Source organism: Littorina saxatilis, linkage group LG9, assembly GCF_037325665.1.
Source record: "Littorina saxatilis isolate snail1 linkage group LG9, US_GU_Lsax_2.0, whole genome shotgun sequence".
Taxonomy (NCBI): Eukaryota; Metazoa; Mollusca; class Gastropoda; order Littorinimorpha; family Littorinidae; genus Littorina; species Littorina saxatilis.
In genome coordinates, this window is record NC_090253.1 from 60963396 (window position 1) to 60982558 (window position 19163).

Below are 19163 nucleotides of genomic sequence, written 5' to 3' on the forward strand. Positions count from 1 at the left end.
TCAAAGTGAGGTCACAGAGCAGTTAACATCCTCTTGAAATGGGGCTCTGAAAAAAAATGGGGTCTCATTTTAGGAACCCATTTTTTTCAAAGCATGTACAATGCAGGAAATCTTATTTTATCATCAAAAAAATTGATTTGAACAGGATGTCTCATTTTGACATTTTTTCCGGTTAGCTGTGTTTACGGATTTCACACACCGAAGTGTGTTTCGAATCGGTTTTTTCCTGGTTATGGGGAAGTCACTCTCTAGACTCGCTCTGCATGACGTCACTTCCTGATGCCGCCAAAAATGATATGGACTCTTCAAAGCAGTGTGGAAAAAAGTAAGGATTTTATCATTTCCTCACCTATATATTTTATGATTCGCCTTGTCTTTTTGGTATTTTAATAGTTCATTAGCATATATATTTGGTTCAAATGTACCTTTCTGTTATTGCAAAAGCAACTGTTCACACTGATGCGACTGATCGCTCAATCGAGTCAATGAGTCAATGTAGTCTATCTAGACGGCAAATGCAAATGGCGCTGTGACTTTTCATGCGTTTTCAGCATGTTTGTTGTTTTTGTTTTTCAAACAGAAAATATTGTTAAGAACATTTAACCCTTCAATAAGTAAGTGTTAGAAACAATATTCCATTGACGTTTTTATTGACTTTGAACCAGATTTCCACCGGACTAAGAGTTTGAATACCACTCGCCCTTTCAGTTCAGATTAAATGCTAGTTTCAAAGAAAAATTATTTTATCGTCATCAAGCACCGAATCTCAACAATCCGCTCAAAAACGTGTTGTTGTTGTTGTTGTTGTTGTTGTTGTTGTTGTTGTTGTTGTTGTTGTTGTTGTTGTTGTTGTTGTTGTTGTTGTTGTTTTAAACAAGATTTGCCTTCGGATGGTTTTTAAAATGTGTTGAACACGCACAGAAAGTCACAGATGTACCCAAATGCGATCACTCGTCTGTCAGAATCTTCTTTGGTAAATCCTTTTCATGAGGTCAAAGATTCTACTGGAGATTGAGGGGGAGGGGGATCTCTCCCATAGTTCTGGCACTTGAATTTCATTAAAAAAAATATCTTTGTAAGTTTGAACAATGGGGAAGAGGGAGGGGGTAGCTGAAACAAACAACTATGGAAGTACCGTACTAGATCTGAACAAAGGATTCATGGTTTTAGTATTGAGAGCTTTCTTTTTCTTTGCTTGCATCAAATTGCAATAGTAATGTGAAGCTGTGGAAACTGGAATGGAATAATGCACACAAACCACACTCACTGTATTATTGGTGCTTTGTTTTGGACAAAGTAATGGTGCCAAGTTTCACTTTCACATCATTTTGATTTTCTTTCTGTGCAAAAATTGATAACCTCTAAAATCGTGTTATTATGAAATTGCCCTTTAAAAAGGTCTAGCTTGAACACCCCATTTTAGGGAGGCTTCAAATTACTTGACGCACTGCATTTTTTCACAATGACCGTAGTCCGCCGTGCAAAACGCAGTGAAACTGACGAGCCTGTTTAGCGCGGTAGTGGTTTCGCTGTGCTGCATAGCACGCTTTTCTGTATCTCTCTTCGTTTTAACTTTCTGAGCGTGTTTTTAATCCAAAGATATCATATCTATGTTTTTGGAATCAGGAACCGACAAGAAATAAGATGAAATTGTTTTTAAATCGATTTCGGAAATTTATTTTTAATCATAATTTTTATATTTTTAATTTTCAGAGCTTGTTTTTAATCCGAATATAACATATTTATATGTTTTTGAAATCAGGAAATGATGAAGAGTAAGATGAACGTAAATTTGGATCGTTTTATGTAAAAAAAAAAAAATTGATTACAATTTTCAGATTTTGACCAAAGTCATTAATTAATTTTTAAGCCACAAAGCTGAAATCAGGGATGAGATTCTTCCGCCAATTGGCGGAATTCCGCCCAAAAGTTCGTTCCCAGGACCATTTTTCTGAATCGTCTAAATCCGTTGAGAAAAAATGGGGGGGGGGGGGTAGAGTAGTTGTTGTGGTTCCTTTGGATTCGATCTGTAAAGTCCTACCTACAACCCTAAAGTCGATTTTCCAGATCAAATCTCCGATAAAATAATGACAACATAACCTCCGTATCGAAGGAAGTGGACCTTCGACCCGAATATGAACTTTCCATTTGGGACTAAGTTTCCCTTTCACCGAGTGTCTTCATTCCGAAAATTCATGAACGGGCCGATTCAGCTGTCGGCTTTAGCCTGCTAAACAAAGATGGCGTCGGTGAGAACATTGACGGAAAGCGAACATGTTTATGAGAATTGATGTTTTGTTTAGTTTGCACTGGTCTCTGATATTCAGGAATTGCAAGCATTAACTGAACTTGTATGTGCATCTTAACTGTTTTATCTTTCACAAGCATTTGACAACCTGTACATTTGCTCATAATTATTTTGTAATGGAAACAAATGTTCTGCAGAGTTATGTTGATTTTATGCACACTGTTCTTGCCAAAGTGCAGTAACACTCCTTTGTGGTTTTTCCAGAGCCACCATCCAGACCACAAGGACCCATCAAGGTCCTGAGCACCACCAAAACGTCAGCCACCATCGAGTGGCGCGCTCCAGAGGATGACGGAGGCTTGCCGCTTTCAGCTTACGTGCTGGAGAAGCGCGAGTTCCCTCGCTCCACCTGGAGCCGTGTGGACAAGATCAGTCCCGACATGACCAGTAACACCATCCAGAACTTGACCACTGGGTCAGACTACTTCTTCCGTGTGATGGCAGAGAACAAGGCTGGGCCCAGTCCACCTCTGGAGATGGACAAGCCTGTTAGGATCAAGAGTCCTTATGGTGAGTTGGGGTTAAGGAATGATTTACTTTAACTCGGTCTCAAAGCAGAAATGTCAGTATTGTTCAATGAAGAGCATTAAATCCTGGCATGAAAATGTATTGATAGGAACAAGGGAAGTTTAACTAGATTTAGAACCGGCACGGTTGGCCTAGTGGTAAGGCGTCCGCCCCGTGATCGGGAGGTCGGGGTTCGAACCCCGGCCGGGTCATACCTAAGACTTTAAAATTGGCAATCTAGTGGCTGCTCCGCCTGGCGTCTGGCATTATGGGGTTAGTGCTAGGACTGGTTGGTCCGGTGTCAGAATAATGTGACTGGGTGAGACATGAAGCCTGTGCTGCGACTTCTGTCTTGTGTGAGGCGCACGTTAAATGTCAAAGCAGCACCGCCCTGATATGGCCCTTCGTGGTCGGCTGGGCGTTAAGCAAACAAACAAACTAGATTTAGGCAGCTTAAACAATAATCTTGATATACTATTTTTCTTTTCAAGTTGAACAGAGAAAGTGCAGCAGAGAAATAAAAATCCTTGAAGTTTTGTTGCCAGAGTCATGCATGCTTTAATTTCCACATATTGTAATGATCGTCTAGCCTCATCATTAAAATGCGATCATTCGTGAAACTGAACTTTTCACTATCCCATTGTCATTCAATGCTCCCCAGGTCTTTAACCAACAGTACTTCAGCATTCAAACTCTTATCACACAATTTTCTCTTGACAGATGTGCCATCAGCACCAACAGGCCTGCGCGTGTCCAACGTCACAGATAAATCAGCAGATGTGTCTTGGACCGCTCCGGACAGCGACGGTGGCACGCCCATCACCAACTACATCGTTCAGACCCGCATCATCCCTCGTTCCACCTTCACCACCGTCCAGGAGACGACAGAAACCAAAGTGACCTTGACCGGCCTTGTTGCGGACAGCCAGTACATGCTGCAGATCATCGCAGTCAACGCTGAGGGACAGAGCCTGCCTCTGCAGTCCAGAGAACCCATCTGCCCAGAGAAGATCCTCAGTAAGTGTTTGAAAAGTCTCTTTTCATAAGAAGAAAACCTTTGAAATAACTGGACTGCGAGTGTTTGCAAATATGGAGCAATAGCTGAAGGGATTGTGATATGTCAGTAGAGTTTGAGAAATGTGGGTCTTAATAGAGAGAGAGTCCTATAATGGAGGTGAATTTAGTGACACTGTGAAGAAAACATGTGAGCAATTCAGGTCTTGTAGTAGAGGGAGTCTCATATAATGGAGGGTCTTACTAGAAAGGTTCCAATGTAATATTTTCTTTCAACATTGGTCTACTGTCTCTTGTCTGAACGTATGTGTCTTAAACATATTGATACAAAATTGACTAATGTTTGTTAAACTTCAGGTGTTCCTGATGCACCAGCGTCATTGCTGATCAAGAACATCACCAAGGACGGCCTGACCTTGGAGTGGACCCCACCAGAGAACGATGGCGGATCCAGGGTCCGTCGCTACATCATAGAGAAGTCTCTGAAGGGCAGACAAATGGGAGAAGGTCACCACAGTCGAGAGCTTCAGAACTCGGTGCACTGTCGCTGATCTGGAGCGAGAGAAGGACTACTTCTTTGCTGTGTCCGCAGAGAATGATGTGGGCATTGGCGAAAAGCAGAAGACAGCCAAACCAGTGAAAATGGAAAAGCCTATCTGTGAGTTGAATTGCAATTAAATTACATATCTTACCCAACTCACATATAGCAATTAACCCTGGTTCAGTGCTGGTATCGCTGTACGCGTCCCCTTGGTAACAAGAAAGACGCCTCTAAAAAAGAGTGACCGAGACCCGTAAGGGTGTCTAGGCCAGCCCGGAAACGAGGCTGCCTTCCGTATGCGCGCGCATACTCCGCCATATGCATCATTCTAAAAACTCAGCGTCAGTGGGACTGGTCGCATTTTGTACGCTCTGGCTGTTTCAGCCTTTGTTACTTAGTCTTTTTGACTTTGTTTCGTTCCTCTTGGTCTCTTCTTGTCATCTGGACTTCACAACTATGTTGAGGTGAGGTCGTTCCTTGTATTTTGCTTGATTTTGGCAATTTTGTTGGCCGTATTTTGGACTTGCGATGTTTCTCAGAAATTTTTTCGTGAGTCGTTTTTCCGTCATGGCTGACAATGCTAAGAAGAGGGCAGCTTCTTAATAGGTAGCTGCTGTGCCCTTTTCTCCTTAGAAAGCTTTTAGGAAGTCTAAACAATCCGGTCTATGTCCGTTTCTGTTGTAGATTCTCTTGCTAAAAATCTTTTGATGTGTTGATTGTTTTACCCGCTTAGCCGGTAGACAAGTCCGCTTCCAGTTTGTTTACTACACTGGTGACTATTCCGGAACCCCCATTTTGCCGGCCAACGGCCTCGCCACGTTGTAAGCACCGGTTCTCGTCCTTTCATCGAAGTTAAGCAACGTCGGGCCCGGTTAGTTCTTGGATGGGTGACCGCCGGTGAACACCGGGTGCAGTGGCCACCTTTGTTTTAAGCCTACGGATTAGTCCGGGCTCGGTGTTAAACATGTTGTTATTGGGCTTGCGTCTGTAGACGTGGCCTCTTTGCTTTTGACTTTAAGTTCACAGGTTTCTGCTTTGGCAGCTGGCACTGCGTCATCAAAGGCAGAACTACGTGCTCTCCCGGCCGGGGTTGCTGTGTGTTCGTCTCTGGACAGTGGTCGTTCGTCCCCTGCTGTGACCTTATGTGGGGAGTTCACGGTCTCCGGCGTCTGTCCTTCTTCACAAGGTATGTGTACTCCACGTGAGCGTTGTCTTGAGGGAGTAGCCTCGGGTCTAATCCCAGGTGAAAGTTCTGAAACACTGGCTGATATCCACCGCTTAGTCGGGGTGTCAGTGGGTGCTAAGGGCCCTGACAAGCGAACAGATGTTCCTTTTCTTCCCGCCTCGTCGGTAGACTGTGGTCAGGTTGAAAGGCATCTGCTTCCGCCCAGGGGGCAGGAAGGGGTGCGTCCACGGTGGTGGACGACATCCAGCTTACTTGCCGTTCAAGTTGTCCAAACGCCGTGACGCGGGCAGCGGAAAACGGCATTTAAGTTTTGTGGAAGTTGGTGGACCGCGAAAGGCGGGGGTCACCTTCCTGATTGCGACTGCGAGCATGAAGGAAAGGATAACGAGGATACTTCCATTTGAGGGTGCGTCCACGGGGATGGACGACACCCAGCTTACTTGCCGTTCAAGTTGTCCAGCGCAGTGGCGTGGGCGGCGGAAAACGGCATTTAAGTTTTGTGAAGGTTGGTGGACCGCGAAAGGCGGGGGTCACCTTCCTGATTGCGATTGCGAGCATGAAGGAAAGGTTAACGAGGAAACCTTCTTATGAGGGTGCGTCCACGGGGATAGACGACACCCAGCTTAACTTGCCGTTCAAGTTGTCCAGCGCAGTGACGTGGTCGACGGAAAATGGCATTTAAGTATTGTGGAAGTTGGTGGACCGCGAAAGGCGGGGGTCACCTTCCCGATTGCGATTGCGAGCATGAAGGAGAGGATAACGAAGTTACTTCCATATGAGGGTGCGTTCACGGGGATGGACGACACCCAGCTTAACTTGCCGTTCAGGTTGTCCAGCGCAGTGACGTGGGCGGCGAAAACGGCATTTAAGTTTTGACTGGAGGGGGTGGTTGAGAGCAAAGCTTTACTTCCTCCACCTCTATCCGGTTTGATGACTTCTGGAAGTTCGGAGGAACAGGATGTTCACTTCAGCTTCCGGGAATCGTTGTCCATTGCCCTGGAGTTGGCAAAGGGCCGCGTGTAGCTGGGTTCTCCGGTGAAAGTGGTGTACGTTCGCAGGAGGTAGCAAGCTTTGTGCGGTGAAGTGTTGAAACCGTGTCTGTTCTTCCGCTTTCTGGCGCACGTTCAGCAGCGGCTAAGAGCCCTAGGCAACGTAAGCTTCCGCCCTGGGGGGCAGGAAGTTGGTGGGCTGGGTGATTCTTGGGTTGACCATGCGAGTCTCTCTGGGGGTCACTTTCCTACCTTTGATACCGAGCAGGGGGGCAGGAAGCGAGCAGTAGGGCTGATTCTTTGTTGGAGATTTAAGTCTAGCATGGAGTCAGCTTCCGGATTGCACGGAGGTGCATGAAGGCTGTTCAGATTAAGGTGCTCCTGTTTTTCTGTAAAGCACTGATTTTAGGTTCTGTTTCAAGTTAGCAAGTGCAGTGGCGCTCGCAGCTGAAATGGTTCGAGGTACAACGGGATCGTCCGGTGTGTTTCTGTGCAACCGGGTGGTCCCGATGTTTACTTATCCACGGCCTGTTGCGCTTTCGCTTTTGCGGCTGTGACTTCTGGGTGCAGGACGGGATATCCTTCTACTGTTAACACTGTGGTGTTGGTAGTCGGCACTTTTCAGCTTTTGGCTTCTGGTTCCGTTTCTGCGGTTCCTTTGCCTTTTTTACAGGCTGTTTTCACTTTCTCTTCCAGTCTTCCAGCTGGCGTGAGTCAGGTGGATGGAGATCTGGCATGGTGTTATGACGTTTGAAACTTTTCAAAACTTTTCCGATTGTTGGCAAGTTTTTGCCTTATCGGGATGGGTGACTGGTTCTCATCATTTCGATGTTCGTTATGATGCTGGAACAAGAGGAGGAAATGGGGAGGCTCATACTTCAGCTGTGTCGCGGTTCGCGGCATTTTGTAGTTGGTTTGAGCTTTCTGAGGAGAATCTTCGAGTGTTAAGTTCTTAGATCCTCTGGCGGGGTCATCTTGTTCTTGCGGAAGTTTTCGCAAGCGAGTCTTCTTTGTCACCACTACTTTTGTGGGCAACGCACGATGTCGCGTGCATGCACGTTTGCATGTTTAGTTTTTCACACAAAAACTTTGGCCACACCACACAGCACTCACAGAACACCGATGCAAATAAATGAAAGTATTTAATAGTTCCCAGTTGGGTGAAATATGGGGGTGACGATGGATGGAACAATGAAAGGGTTACCACGAATGCATGAGGATGAACATAATGAACATGAGAAAGTACACAACAGTCAAAATAATGTCAACAAACGACATACGAGACAATCAGGACAGTCAAACACAAAGCACGTACGTCATAAAGGCCCTCCTCATTCCATAAATGATATCTATCGTAAGAAAGTACTTATCTACACGTTCGACGAATTCAGGGGGGGGGGTGCGCCCTCGGGTCGACACCTGCGTCTCTGTCGCGGGGGTGAGAGAATCAGCCCAGTTGAGAGCTGTCACACGGCACACACTCTGCAACGACGGCGCCGGTTCGATGTTGCTGCCCAACAGCAGCGTGGTTGCGCCGCTGTGACGTTACAAGATAGCTGCTCAAAACAGCGTAATGAAGCCTCGGTGAAGATCCAGAGGGGCTGCTCACACAGCAGCGTGGGGGTGACGATGCGAGAGTCCAAACTGGCTGCTCAAGCAGCAGCGTGGTGGTGCCTTCTCCATGCTGTGAAGCTAGGGTTGGCACCTTCCCGTCCGGTCTGTCTTCGACAGTAAACACTGAAAGCCTAGAAGGCCAAAGTCAATATTCTCCCCAAAAATATAAGACACGTGACTTCCTCCTCCAATAGACATCATTATTAGGGATGAGGAGGAAGCACAATGACTAGACTTTGGTTTCCTTCTACGATATAATTTACCATTATAATGATTTCCTTTTAAACCCTATGATGAACACTATTTACAACAACACAAAGACGAGACAAAACAGTACAACTGGTAACTAATGTAGGTTCCCTGTCCCCTGCCACCGGCCGCTAATTCACCTTCAGCAAAAACTGACAAAAGTCTATCCAATTAGACCAAGAAATTTGACTTACCTCACACAGGCTAATGAAAAACATCGCGCACTTTACGCAACCGACTTTAACAAAGTCCACAGTAGACGTACATTACTACTGAAAATAACTTCGAACTCAAACGACAATTCACACACGAATTTCGAAGCCGTTCGAACAAACATCTGGTCTCGGCCGAGACAGAAAAAAGAATGCCTATGAATTTCTCAGTCAGCAACCAGGTAAACGGTGAACCCTACAAATAGCGCGCAGCTTACCGTGAACGTCCCGTGCAATGCGTGCAAAGCGTGCAAGGCGCGAATCACTGAGCTAAGCCCAGCTACCGGTCTTCCCACCTTGACACAGGTACCTGTCAGCAACGCCCGACCAAGGAACCTTATAACTACATACAACTGTCCGCGACAATGCCCCCCAAGTTAAGCATAGACATCTGTCTACACGGCAAAAGATCCCTCTTCAACGCATGCCCGACTGAGGTAGTCGGCTCCCACGTTGCGACTACCGGGAATCACCCGCACGGTGAAACTGTAGGCTTGCAACAACAAACTCCAGCGCATGAGCCTGCTGTTCACCACCTTTGCTGTCTGCAGGTAACGCAGTGGTTGGTGATCTGTCTCCAACACAAACGTCTGTCCGTACAAAAATGGCTGGAACTTCTGGGTAGCCCATACAACGGCCAGACACTCACGTTCAATGGTGGAGTACTTGCTCTCCGGGGTGGACAACTTCCGGCTGGCGTAGGCGACAGGGTGGAACACGCCCTCCTTTTCTTGCATAAGCACAGCTCCCAGTCCATGATCAGAGGCATCTGTCCGGAGCGTGAATGGCTGTGACAGATCCGGCAGTTGCAAAACTGGCTTTGAGGTCAGCCTGGCTTTCAGAGCCCTGAATGCCTTCTCACACTCGGCTGTCCAAACCACGGTGTTGGGAGAATTCTTCTTTGTCAGATCAGAGAGCGGCAGAGCAATTGCAGAGAAATTTGGGATGAACTTCCGGTAGTATCCGGCTAGACCAAGGAACGCCCGAACTTGCTTCTTGGTCTCTGGAACCGGAGCCTCGTCAATTTTCTGCAGCTTGTTGTCCTCAGGTAAGATCTCACCCTTCCTCACCACGTGACCCAAGAAACTCAACTCCTCGAACCCAACGAAGCACTTCATCGGTCTGGCAGAGAGATTGGCCTGCTCAAGGCGCCGCAACACAGCCTCCAGCGCAGCCAAATGTTCCTTCCAGGTTTCGGTCGCCACCAGAATGTCGTCCATGAAGTTATGAACGTCGTTCCTCCCCAGCGGTTCCAGCAAAGCCCTCATCATACGGGAAAACACAGCCACGGCGTTCTTCAGTCCAAACGGCATGACTGTAAATTGGAACTGGCCTACCGGAGTGGTGAACGCGGTCATGGGACGGACGTCGTCTCGGATGGGTATCTGCCAATACCCCTTGGAAAGATCAAACTTGCTGAAGTAAGTCGCTCGACCCAAACCAGCGAACAGGTGTTCCACATCTGGGAGTGGTTCAGCATCGAAGACTGTCACATCATTCAGCCGCCTGTAATCCACACAAAAGCGAACCTTCCCATCCTTCTTGCGGATGAGCACAACAGGGGCGTTGTAGGGAGAAGCAGCCGGTTCGATAACACCCAACTTCTTCATGGCCTGCACCTCTTCCTTGATGGTCTCTACCTTGGCATAAGGTAAAGGGTACTGTTTCACTCGAACCGGTTTCGCGGATTCCACCGTCATGTCAAAAACGGCCAAAGGCGTCTGAAGGGGGACATCAGTAAGAACTCTTTCGTGCCTCTCCGCAATCTCCAACACCTGACGTCGTTGCTCGGCAGTCAGTGTAGCAGACAGGTTGATGTCCTTCACCGTTTCTTCGCCCTCCAAGCAGGGCAGGGGTAGTTCCCGATCAGGCGAAATCATCTCCTCAGTTTCTTCAACCACCGCCACCGCTACGGTGGGTATCCCATCTGAGGGGTCCGCAGTGTTTTGTCGGTCTCTGTACAACTTGAGAAGATTGGCATGGTACAGCTTCTCACGCCCGTAGATCCGAATCCTGTAGTCTGACTCGCCTTTCTTCTCCAAAACGTCGAACGGTCCCTGCCAACACAACTGCAGCTTGTTCTTCTTCTGCGGCAGCAGCAACAAAACCTTGTCTCCAGGCTGGAACTGTCTTCGCACTGTCTTCCGGTTGAACACCTCCGCGTGTTTCTGTGCAGCAGCTGACAGATTCTGACGCGCCAGTTTGCAGGTTTCCTCAATCCGGTTCCTCAAGTCAACCACATACTCAGAAGTCGTACGAACTTGTTCATCGACTTGCTCCTCCGTCCATAGGTTGCGAAGAACAGACATGGGTCCTCGCACTGTCCTGCCGTATAGAAGCTCAAAGGGAGAGAATCCCAGACTCTCCTGTGGAACTTCACGATAAGCGAAGAGGAGTGCAGGAATGTAGCGATCCCACTGCTTCGGTTTCTCTTGAGCAAGCTTGCGTAGCATGGTCTTGAGTGTTCCGTTGTACCGTTCCACCAATCCGTTTCCTTGCGCATGGTACGGAGTAGTCGCTAAACCCTTGATGGCCAGCAAACGCTCCACTTCTTTCATCACCTCGGACATGAACTGGGTACCACGGTCTGTCAAAATCTCTGAGGGAATTCCTACTCGAGTCCAGACTGCCCACATCGCTTCTGCAACCTTCACAGCCTCAATCGACTTCAAGGGAATGGCTTCCGGGTACCGAGTAGCGTAGTCCACAAACACTAAGATGTACCGGTTACCAGACTCAGAAGCAGGGATGATGGGACCCACCAGATCGATCGCCACACGCTCGAACGGCGTATCGATGAGAGGCATCTTACCTAACGGTACCTTCTGTGGCTTATGAGAAACCTTCTGACACTGATCGCAAGACAACACAAAGCGACGTATGTCTGCGCACATACCTGGCCAAAAGAACTGCTGCCAAACTCGATCACGTGTCCTCTGGACACCCATGTGACCTCCCATAGGCGGTTCATGGGCCAACTTGATAACACCTAACCTCAACTGCTGGGGAACAACAACCTGAGTATAGACGCTACCACCACCGCGATACTCACGGTACAGAATCTTCTTCTTCCAAACAAACCCAACTTCACCGGAGTGACCAGACGTTCTGACGTCTCGGCGATCTGCCGCCTCACGACAACTCTTCAAAGTCGAATCATTCCGCTGAAGGTCATGCAACTGCTCAGGGGTGACTGTTTCTAGCCCTGGAGCAGCAACATGTAACAAAGTCGACTTCTTCCCTTCAGCGGCAGCCTGAGCACGAGTGACAACTGACACAACCTTGGACACAGCGTACACTGGAAGAACAATCGAGTCACCCAGCCGGGCGTGATTACCTACAATGAAATCAGCAACAGGTGTATCCATGACGATAGCCTCAACCTCACCAGTGTAGAAAGGACATTCAACCTGAACCTTAATCACTGGATAGCGCCTCTTGATGTCTTTCTCAGCCATCGAAACCTCAAGATCCTGTCCTGTGAACTGAGACCTTGAAACTAATGAACTCTTCACGACACAAACCTGAGATCCAGTATCACGCAACCCCTCCACTGCAACACCATCCACTACAACCAGGCATCTCGGGTCGTAGTCTTGCTGGCTACAGGGAGTACACAAAGTGGGTACACTGACGGGCGGTAAAGACTTCTCAGGACCACTATTCACCGCTCCCGTCGACTTGCTCTTCTTGGGGCAATCTCTAGCCAAATGTTTGGGGGACTCACAGATGAAACACTTCCTACCGGATGTACCAACTGAGTTATCTCCACTTTTCTGCTTTTCACCAACGCCAGCCTTTCCCCCCTGATCACGATCATGCTGAAAAAACTTCTTACTGTCACGGTGTGCTTCAAAATGAATCTCAGCGGATTTAACTGCTTCGGCTAACGTCTGAGGTTTTTTCTCCTTAACGTACGCGGCCATGTCCGCGCTCAGGGTCTGCAAGAACTGTTCAAGCAAAACCAACTGTTTCAGTTCTGTGATCTCGGAAAGCTCATGCCACTTAGTCAAATTCTCTTCAATGCGAGCACCGAACTGTCTGAACGTTTCATGTTCTTTTCTCTTGCAGGTTCTGAGACGACGGCGGTAGGTTTCGGCTGTGAGCTGATAGCGGCCTAACAACGCGACCTTCAAACCGTCATAGTCGTCTGCGCTATCATCATCAAGAGTGTTGTACACTTCTACAGCCCTACCCGACAACCTAGTCGAGACCCTAGTTGCCCACGTATTTCTCTTCCACTTGTACAAGGTAGCGACTCTCTCAAACCTTTTCAACCAAGTAGCTATGTTTTCTTTGCTCTCATCAAACATCGGTATGGAAGGCCGAAAACCACGAAGGTCACTAGACTCTTCTTCACCTGAGGAATCTCCCTCATTATCAGCTCCATCCCTACTTCCTCTCTTCACCCTCTTACTTTCCGACTCTCTCTGCAGGAGTTGCATGCGAAGGTCATGCTCTTCCCTTTCCTGCCTTAGTTTTTCTTCCGCGGCTTTCTCATCAGTCTCTCGCTGAGCTTGAACATACTTAACTCGCTCATCAGTCTCTCGACTCGCTACGTCTAGCTTGTCCTGATAAGCTTTCCTTTCTAGTTCAAGTTTCTCCTTCTCTAGCTCTAGCTTGTCCTGATAAGCTTTCCTTTCTAGTTCAAGTTTTTCCTGTTTCTCATCTTCACGGGTCATCCGCTCGGCAATAAACTCAGGAATACTGGCAGATTTAACACCTAGCTCCTCAGCAAGTGAACGCCACCTAGCAATCCTATCCGAACTACTTTCCGTCCTAGACGCCATGATAGCACTATCATCAAGAACACGACCAGAACGAAGTTCCATAAACAAGAACCAACTAGCAAACGGTTAGCCAAAACATGAAAAATCAAAACAAGGCACAGCTGACTGGCAACAAGGACAGGCAACCCACAAGGCTACCAGACAACAACAACAAAAGCTAATTAACTACAGTACATCAGTGTCCAGTGTATGGGAAGTGTGGCCAACGACAAAAATGAAGTGAATTCCTTGAATTCAAAGAGAATTTATCCTGGCAAGCTCGCCATTGTCGCGTGCATGCACGTTTGCATGTTTAGTTTTTCACACAAAAACTTTGGCCACACCACACAGCACTCACAGAACACCGATGCAAATAAATGAAAGTATTTAATAGTTCCCAGTTGGGTGAAATATGGGGGTGACGATGGATGGAACAATGAAAGGGTTACCACGAATGCATGAGGATGAACATAATGAACATGAGAAAGTACACAACAGTCAAAATAATGTCAACAAACGACATACGAGACAATCAGGACAGTCAAACACAAAGCACGTACGTCATAAAGGCCCTCCTCATTCCATAAATGATATCTATCGTAAGAAAGTACTTATCTACACGTTCGACGAATTCAGGGGGGGGGGCCCTCGGGTCGACACCTGCGTCTCTGTCGCGGGGGTGAGAGAATCAGCCCAGTTGAGAGCTGTCACACGGCACACACTCTGCAGCGACGGCGCCGGTTCGATGTTGCTGCCCAACAGCAGCGTGGTTGCGCCGCTGTGACGTTACAAGATAGCTGCTCAAAACAGCGTAATGAAGCCTCGGGGAAGATCCAGAGGGGCTGCTCACACAGCAGCGTGGGGGTGACGATGCGAGAGTCCAAACTGGCTGCTCAAGCAGCAGCGTGGTGGGGCCTCCTCCATGCTGTGAAGCTAGGGTTCGCACCTTCCCGTCCGGTCTGTCTTCGACAGTAAACACTGAAAGCCTAGAAGGCCAAAGTCAATATTCTCCCCAAAAATATAAGACACGTGACTTCCTCCTCCAATAGACATCATTATTAGGGATGAGGAGGAAGCACAATGACTAGACTTTGGTTTCCTTCTACGATATAATTTACCATTATAATGATTTCCTTTTAAACCCTATGATGAACACTATTTACAACAACACAAAGACGAGACAAAACAGTACAACTGGTAACTAATGTAGGTTCCCAGTCCCCTGCCACCGGCCGCTAATTCACCTTCAGCAAAAACTGACAAAAGTCTATCCAATTAGACCAAGAAATTTGACTTACCTCACACAGGCTAATGAAAAACATCGCGCACTTTACGCAACCGACTTTAACAAAGTCCACAGTAGACGTACATTACTACTGAAAATAACTTCGAACTCAAACGACAATTCACACACGAATTTCGAAGCCGTTCGAACAAACATCTGGTCTCGGCCGAGACAGAAAAAAGAATGCCTATGAATTTCTCAGTCAGCAACCAGGTAAACGGTGAACCCTACAAATAGCGCGCAGCTTACCGTGAACGTCCCGTGCAATGCGTGCAAAGCGTGCAAGGCGCGAATCACTGAGCTAAGCCCAGCTACCGGTCTTCCCACCTTGACACAGGTACCTGTCAGCAACGCCCGACCAAGGAACCTTATAACTACATACAACTGTCCGCGACACACGACTATTTGCCTGTGGTGGTGTTGGTGCTTTAGCTTGTTTCTTACGCCCAAGTAGCGTGTCACTCGCAGAGCGCTTTCTGTAGGCTTCGGGTAACTCCAAGCTTAAGGACTTAGGTTCTCTTGTTTTTCGTTCTATGGAACCGCCCTCGGGTTTGGTGATGGCGATAGCAAGGAGAGACTGTCTGTTGGATCAAGGTCTCCTAGCTCTGGGAGATTGCGGCATCTTTTCTTTATGATTGGCTCGTTTGTACGTAACTGGCTTTTAGTCTCTCGCTTGGGCGGTTTCGTTTAACAGGTTATCTTTGTGGTCCGACAGGACTCATATACAAAGATTTTACTTTGCCGTTTTTTACCTGAGAGTAAGCCTCTGCCCTTTAAGTATTATTCTGTTGGCTAGAGGTTAATCTCTTTCTTGTTTGAAAGGTCTCTTTTTGAGCCCGCTTCTAGGCACGCGGGTTCTCTAACTAAGAGAATCTCACGGTAAAAGGAAAGCGCAGGGCAGGTCTTGGCTGTTTTTCGTTTCCAAACGAAAAGCTTCAGGCTGGCTGTTATCCACTTTGGGTTGGGGCTCCATACCCTCGCTTTCACAGGGCTCTTTTTGAGTTAGTTTGGGCGACCTGTTGGTCGCACAGTACGGGTCTTTGCAATCTTGGTTTCCAGACCTCTTTAGGCTGGCAAGAAGGCATCTTTGCTTTCTCACATTGGAATTACTTGAATGTCTGCTGTAAGGGTTCACTTGAGATACTTAGGGGCGTCTGCCTCAACTCTGGGTTTGGTTCAGAGTTTTTGTGTTCTATGCAGAAGGTTTTTTCTGGCTAGGTTTGCTATGGACAGCTCTTTGGAGAAAGACTGATCTATGGTTCTTAGGGTTCCTTCAAATTTTCTGGCAAGTAAGCAGAATTTGGAGAATCCAGCTTCGTGCACATTTTAAACCTTTTAGCAATATTCTGGCTCCTCCAGAGCCATATTTAGCCTTTTGATCATTTCGGGTTCAATGATTTTTCTAGCTTGCATGGATCTTTTCAGATTATTGATTCTAACAGCTCTTGTTCTTATTTTTCAACTCCGTCGCTTTTTAACCCTGAACGGTTAGAAACGACGTTAAACACTGGTTAAGGATAGAAAGTTTTTCTATCGACTTTGGTGGAGGTAATGACTTACTTAAGTCAACCTTAGCTTTATAGACTGCCACATTGTTTAGGCATGCCTTCAAGTGTTGGCAAGGAATTAAAAGGGGGGGGGGGAGCAGTCAGTCCTCTCTCTTCGGGTGGCGCGGACTCAACTTTCCTCTCTTGAGCAAGTTTATTGCTCTTGGAGATCCTGATGTACATTTTTGTCCTGTTAGAGCCCTCAGCAGATTTCTGTTTCGGACTGTGCACTCTCGTTTGGAGACTCAGAAACTTCTTTTTATCTCATTCATCATGGTACGGTTTAGAGATATGTTGAAAGTCTCGTTAGCCAAGTGGGTCTCCACCATTGCTAGGCAAGCTCTTGGCTGGTGGCAGAGTCAGGCAGGGAATGTCAGGGCAGTCTTGCCCTTTACTACAGCCAGGCCTCATGAGGCAAAAGATTGGGCTTCCACTCTAGTTGATCTTCATTTTAATCTCCTGGCGGAAGTTCTTGAGTCGGCTTACTGGCTTTCTTGAAATGTTCTTCATTGATGTCTTTCTCAGGGATTTCTATGCCTTGAGACAGGATGCGTTTCTGGGTTACCTGCTCGGGTAGAGGCAGGACAAAATCTCGATTCCTATTTGGGTAAAGTGCCCTCCAACCTTTAGTAGCAATCTGCTATATGTGAGTTGGGTAAGATATGTAATTTAATTAAAAATTTTAGTAATAAATTTTCATTTGATTAATATACTTACCCAACTCACATCGTTTATTCCCTCCCGCCTCCCCGCTGTGGGGTTATATATGTCTAAAAAAGAAGTGAGTTGGGCTTCGTTTTAGAATGATGCATATGGCGGAGTATGCGCGCGCATACGGAAGGCAGCCTCGTTTCCGGGCTGGCCTAGACACCCTTACGGGTCTCGGTCACTCTTTTTTAGAGGCGTCTTTCTTGTTACCAAGGGGACGCGTACAGCGATACCAGCACTGAACCAGGGTTAATTGCTATATGTGAGTTGGGTAAGTATATTAATCAAATGAAAATTTATTACTAAAATTTTTAATTTCAGTGACGTTGTAGATTGAGGATTAGTCAGCAAGCATTGTTGAATCAGTTTAGCGTTGTTACAGCTAGTTCTCACATCAAACTTAAAATATCATTTTGCTTTCTGATGTGCAATCATTACTTGACTCCACAGGTATATTTTTTGCATGACCCAACCTGTCAGTTGAAAAAAGATAAGGCAACCAGTGACACACTTACTAAACCACCCCACTTTTCTCTCAACAGTCCCACCATCACCGCCTACAGGCCCTCTGGTGATATCAGACGTGACCAAGACCAGCTTCAAGGTCACCTGGAAGACACCAGAGAAGGACGGTGGATCTCCAGTCACTCACTACTCTGTGGAGAAGCGCGAGACGTGGAAGACAAGCTGGACGTTGGTGGAGCGTGTCCCTGGCGACCGTCTTACCTGCGACCTGCTCCTTCTGCAGGAAGGACAGGACCTTGTCGGGGTCAAGGCCGAGAACGTTGCTGGAGAGTCCAAGCCTCTGGAATCGGAACATGCCATCACACCAATGAGTCCTTACAGTGAGTATGCTTTTTATTCTGATAACTTTTAATAACTCCAAGCTTTTCTTGTTTTTGTGTGTGTTTATTTAAGGAAAAGAAAGACATGAAGGTTTACATAATAGGCTCAAAACCAAGACTTCGTGACATATTTTAAATGGCTGTGGTTGAAGACATAGCTGGAACAACAGAATTTTATCATTTTTCAAGTCTCTAAACTTGCTTTTGGCCCACACAATATGTAATTCCATAGCTATAAACTAATGAATCTCTCCTTGTCTCTGCAGAGAAACCATCAGCCCCAGAATCACTGACAGCAACAGACGTCACAGAAACAGCAGTGTCGCTGAAATGGAAGCCACCTACCAGCGACGGAGGACTGCCGATCAAGTCCTACATCGTCGAGCGTCGCGACAAGCACTGGGGTTCATGGGTTAAGGCCGGAACCACCAAGGGCACAGTGACGACTTTAGATGTGGATGGCTTGGTGACTGTAGTACAGGAGTACTACTTCCGTGTCTCTGCCGAGAATGAGGAGGGAGTTGGGCCAGAAACTGAGATGAAGGAGCTGGTCAAACTAACAAGGGAAGCTGGTGAGAATGTCATTTGATTTGGTTTTGAACTGTGGAATTTTTGCAATGGTTGACCTGATTGATGGAGTCCAATGTAGGGAGCAAAGACAATACAATAAGCATGGTATTTCAAGAATTGATACACAAGTTTACGATTAGAACACAACAATATTTACTCTGTTTCAATTGGGCTGCACAAGTTTACAATCACAACACCACAGCAATAATGTCATTTACAGCAAAAAAAGATAAGTCAGCAGTTGTCTTTTTTCAGTAGAGCTGTTCCAATATTTAATCATTTTGATACAAATGTTAGTGGAATCAACATCTTTGTTGAATGATATGGTTATTATGCCAGTATATAGCTATTCTGATGAACACGTGGGGGAATTCGGGGGCTGTGATTGGATAGTCTCTTCCTATCATCAAAGCATATTGCTGCCGAAGTCGGCCATTTTACTCAATATCCAAAAGCATATTGAGTAAAATGGCATCCAAAAGCATATTGAGTAAAATGGCCGACGCATGGTTCTGGTTTACACATCTGCACCACGCGGCGATGTTTCTATCGACAACAGCATACACTGACAACTTGAAATTCTTCTCGGGAATGTTTTTCAGCTTTACAAACTTGAAATTCTTCTCGGGAATGTTTTTAAGCTAAGTTACAAATGTCGATAGCAAATTTCCAGAAGCTGCAATCTGAAGCGACCTATCTCTGATTCTAGCAGACGATCTCTCCAATGTTTAACACAAAATCAGCAAACTCTCCTGTCACATAGAACGTCCATTGTATAGTGCAATGTTGAAATGAAGTTACTGGTCTGAAACATTTAGT

The 19163-nt window shown here is 46.7% G+C and overlaps 3 protein-coding genes across 4 annotated transcripts in view; 2 read left to right on the forward strand and 1 right to left on the reverse strand.

Moving 5' to 3' along the window:
• LOC138976696 (immunoglobulin superfamily member 22-like) lies at window positions 1-4260 on the forward strand. The gene is made up of 3 exons (XM_070349568.1): window positions 1-325; window positions 2513-2818; window positions 3536-4260. Exons 1-3 carry the CDS (start codon window positions 280-282, stop codon window positions 3859-3861), a joined length of 678 nt encoding a protein of 225 aa, XP_070205669.1. The 5' UTR covers window positions 1-279; the 3' UTR covers window positions 3862-4260.
• Window positions 1-19163, reverse strand: part of LOC138976708 (protein PALS2-like) — a 501736-nt gene that overhangs the window by 177511 nt on the left and 305062 nt on the right. The window lies entirely within an intron of this gene.
• The window catches only part of LOC138976991 (myomesin-2-like), a 25404-nt gene continuing 10173 nt past the window's right edge, over window positions 3933-19163 (forward strand). The window contains exons 1-4 of the mRNA XM_070349883.1: window positions 3933-3954; window positions 4323-4487; window positions 17472-17774; window positions 18041-18346. Coding sequence (XP_070205984.1) covers window positions 3933-3954; window positions 4323-4487; window positions 17472-17774; window positions 18041-18346 — 796 coding nt within the window. The remainder of the gene's footprint in view (window positions 3955-4322; window positions 4488-17471; window positions 17775-18040; window positions 18347-19163) is intronic.

Excerpts from the sequence above, each read along its gene's own strand:
- LOC138976696 (XM_070349568.1), top strand. The coding sequence starts at position 280 with ATGCCGCCAAAAATGATATGGACTCTTCAAAGCAGTGTGGAAAAAA. Across the intron at positions 326-2,512 it reads TCAAAGCAGTGTGGAAAAAA|AGCCACCATCCAGACCACAA; the intron begins GTAAGGATTTTA and ends TGGTTTTTCCAG. Across the intron at positions 2,819-3,535 it reads TAGGATCAAGAGTCCTTATG|ATGTGCCATCAGCACCAACA; the intron begins GTGAGTTGGGGT and ends TTCTCTTGACAG.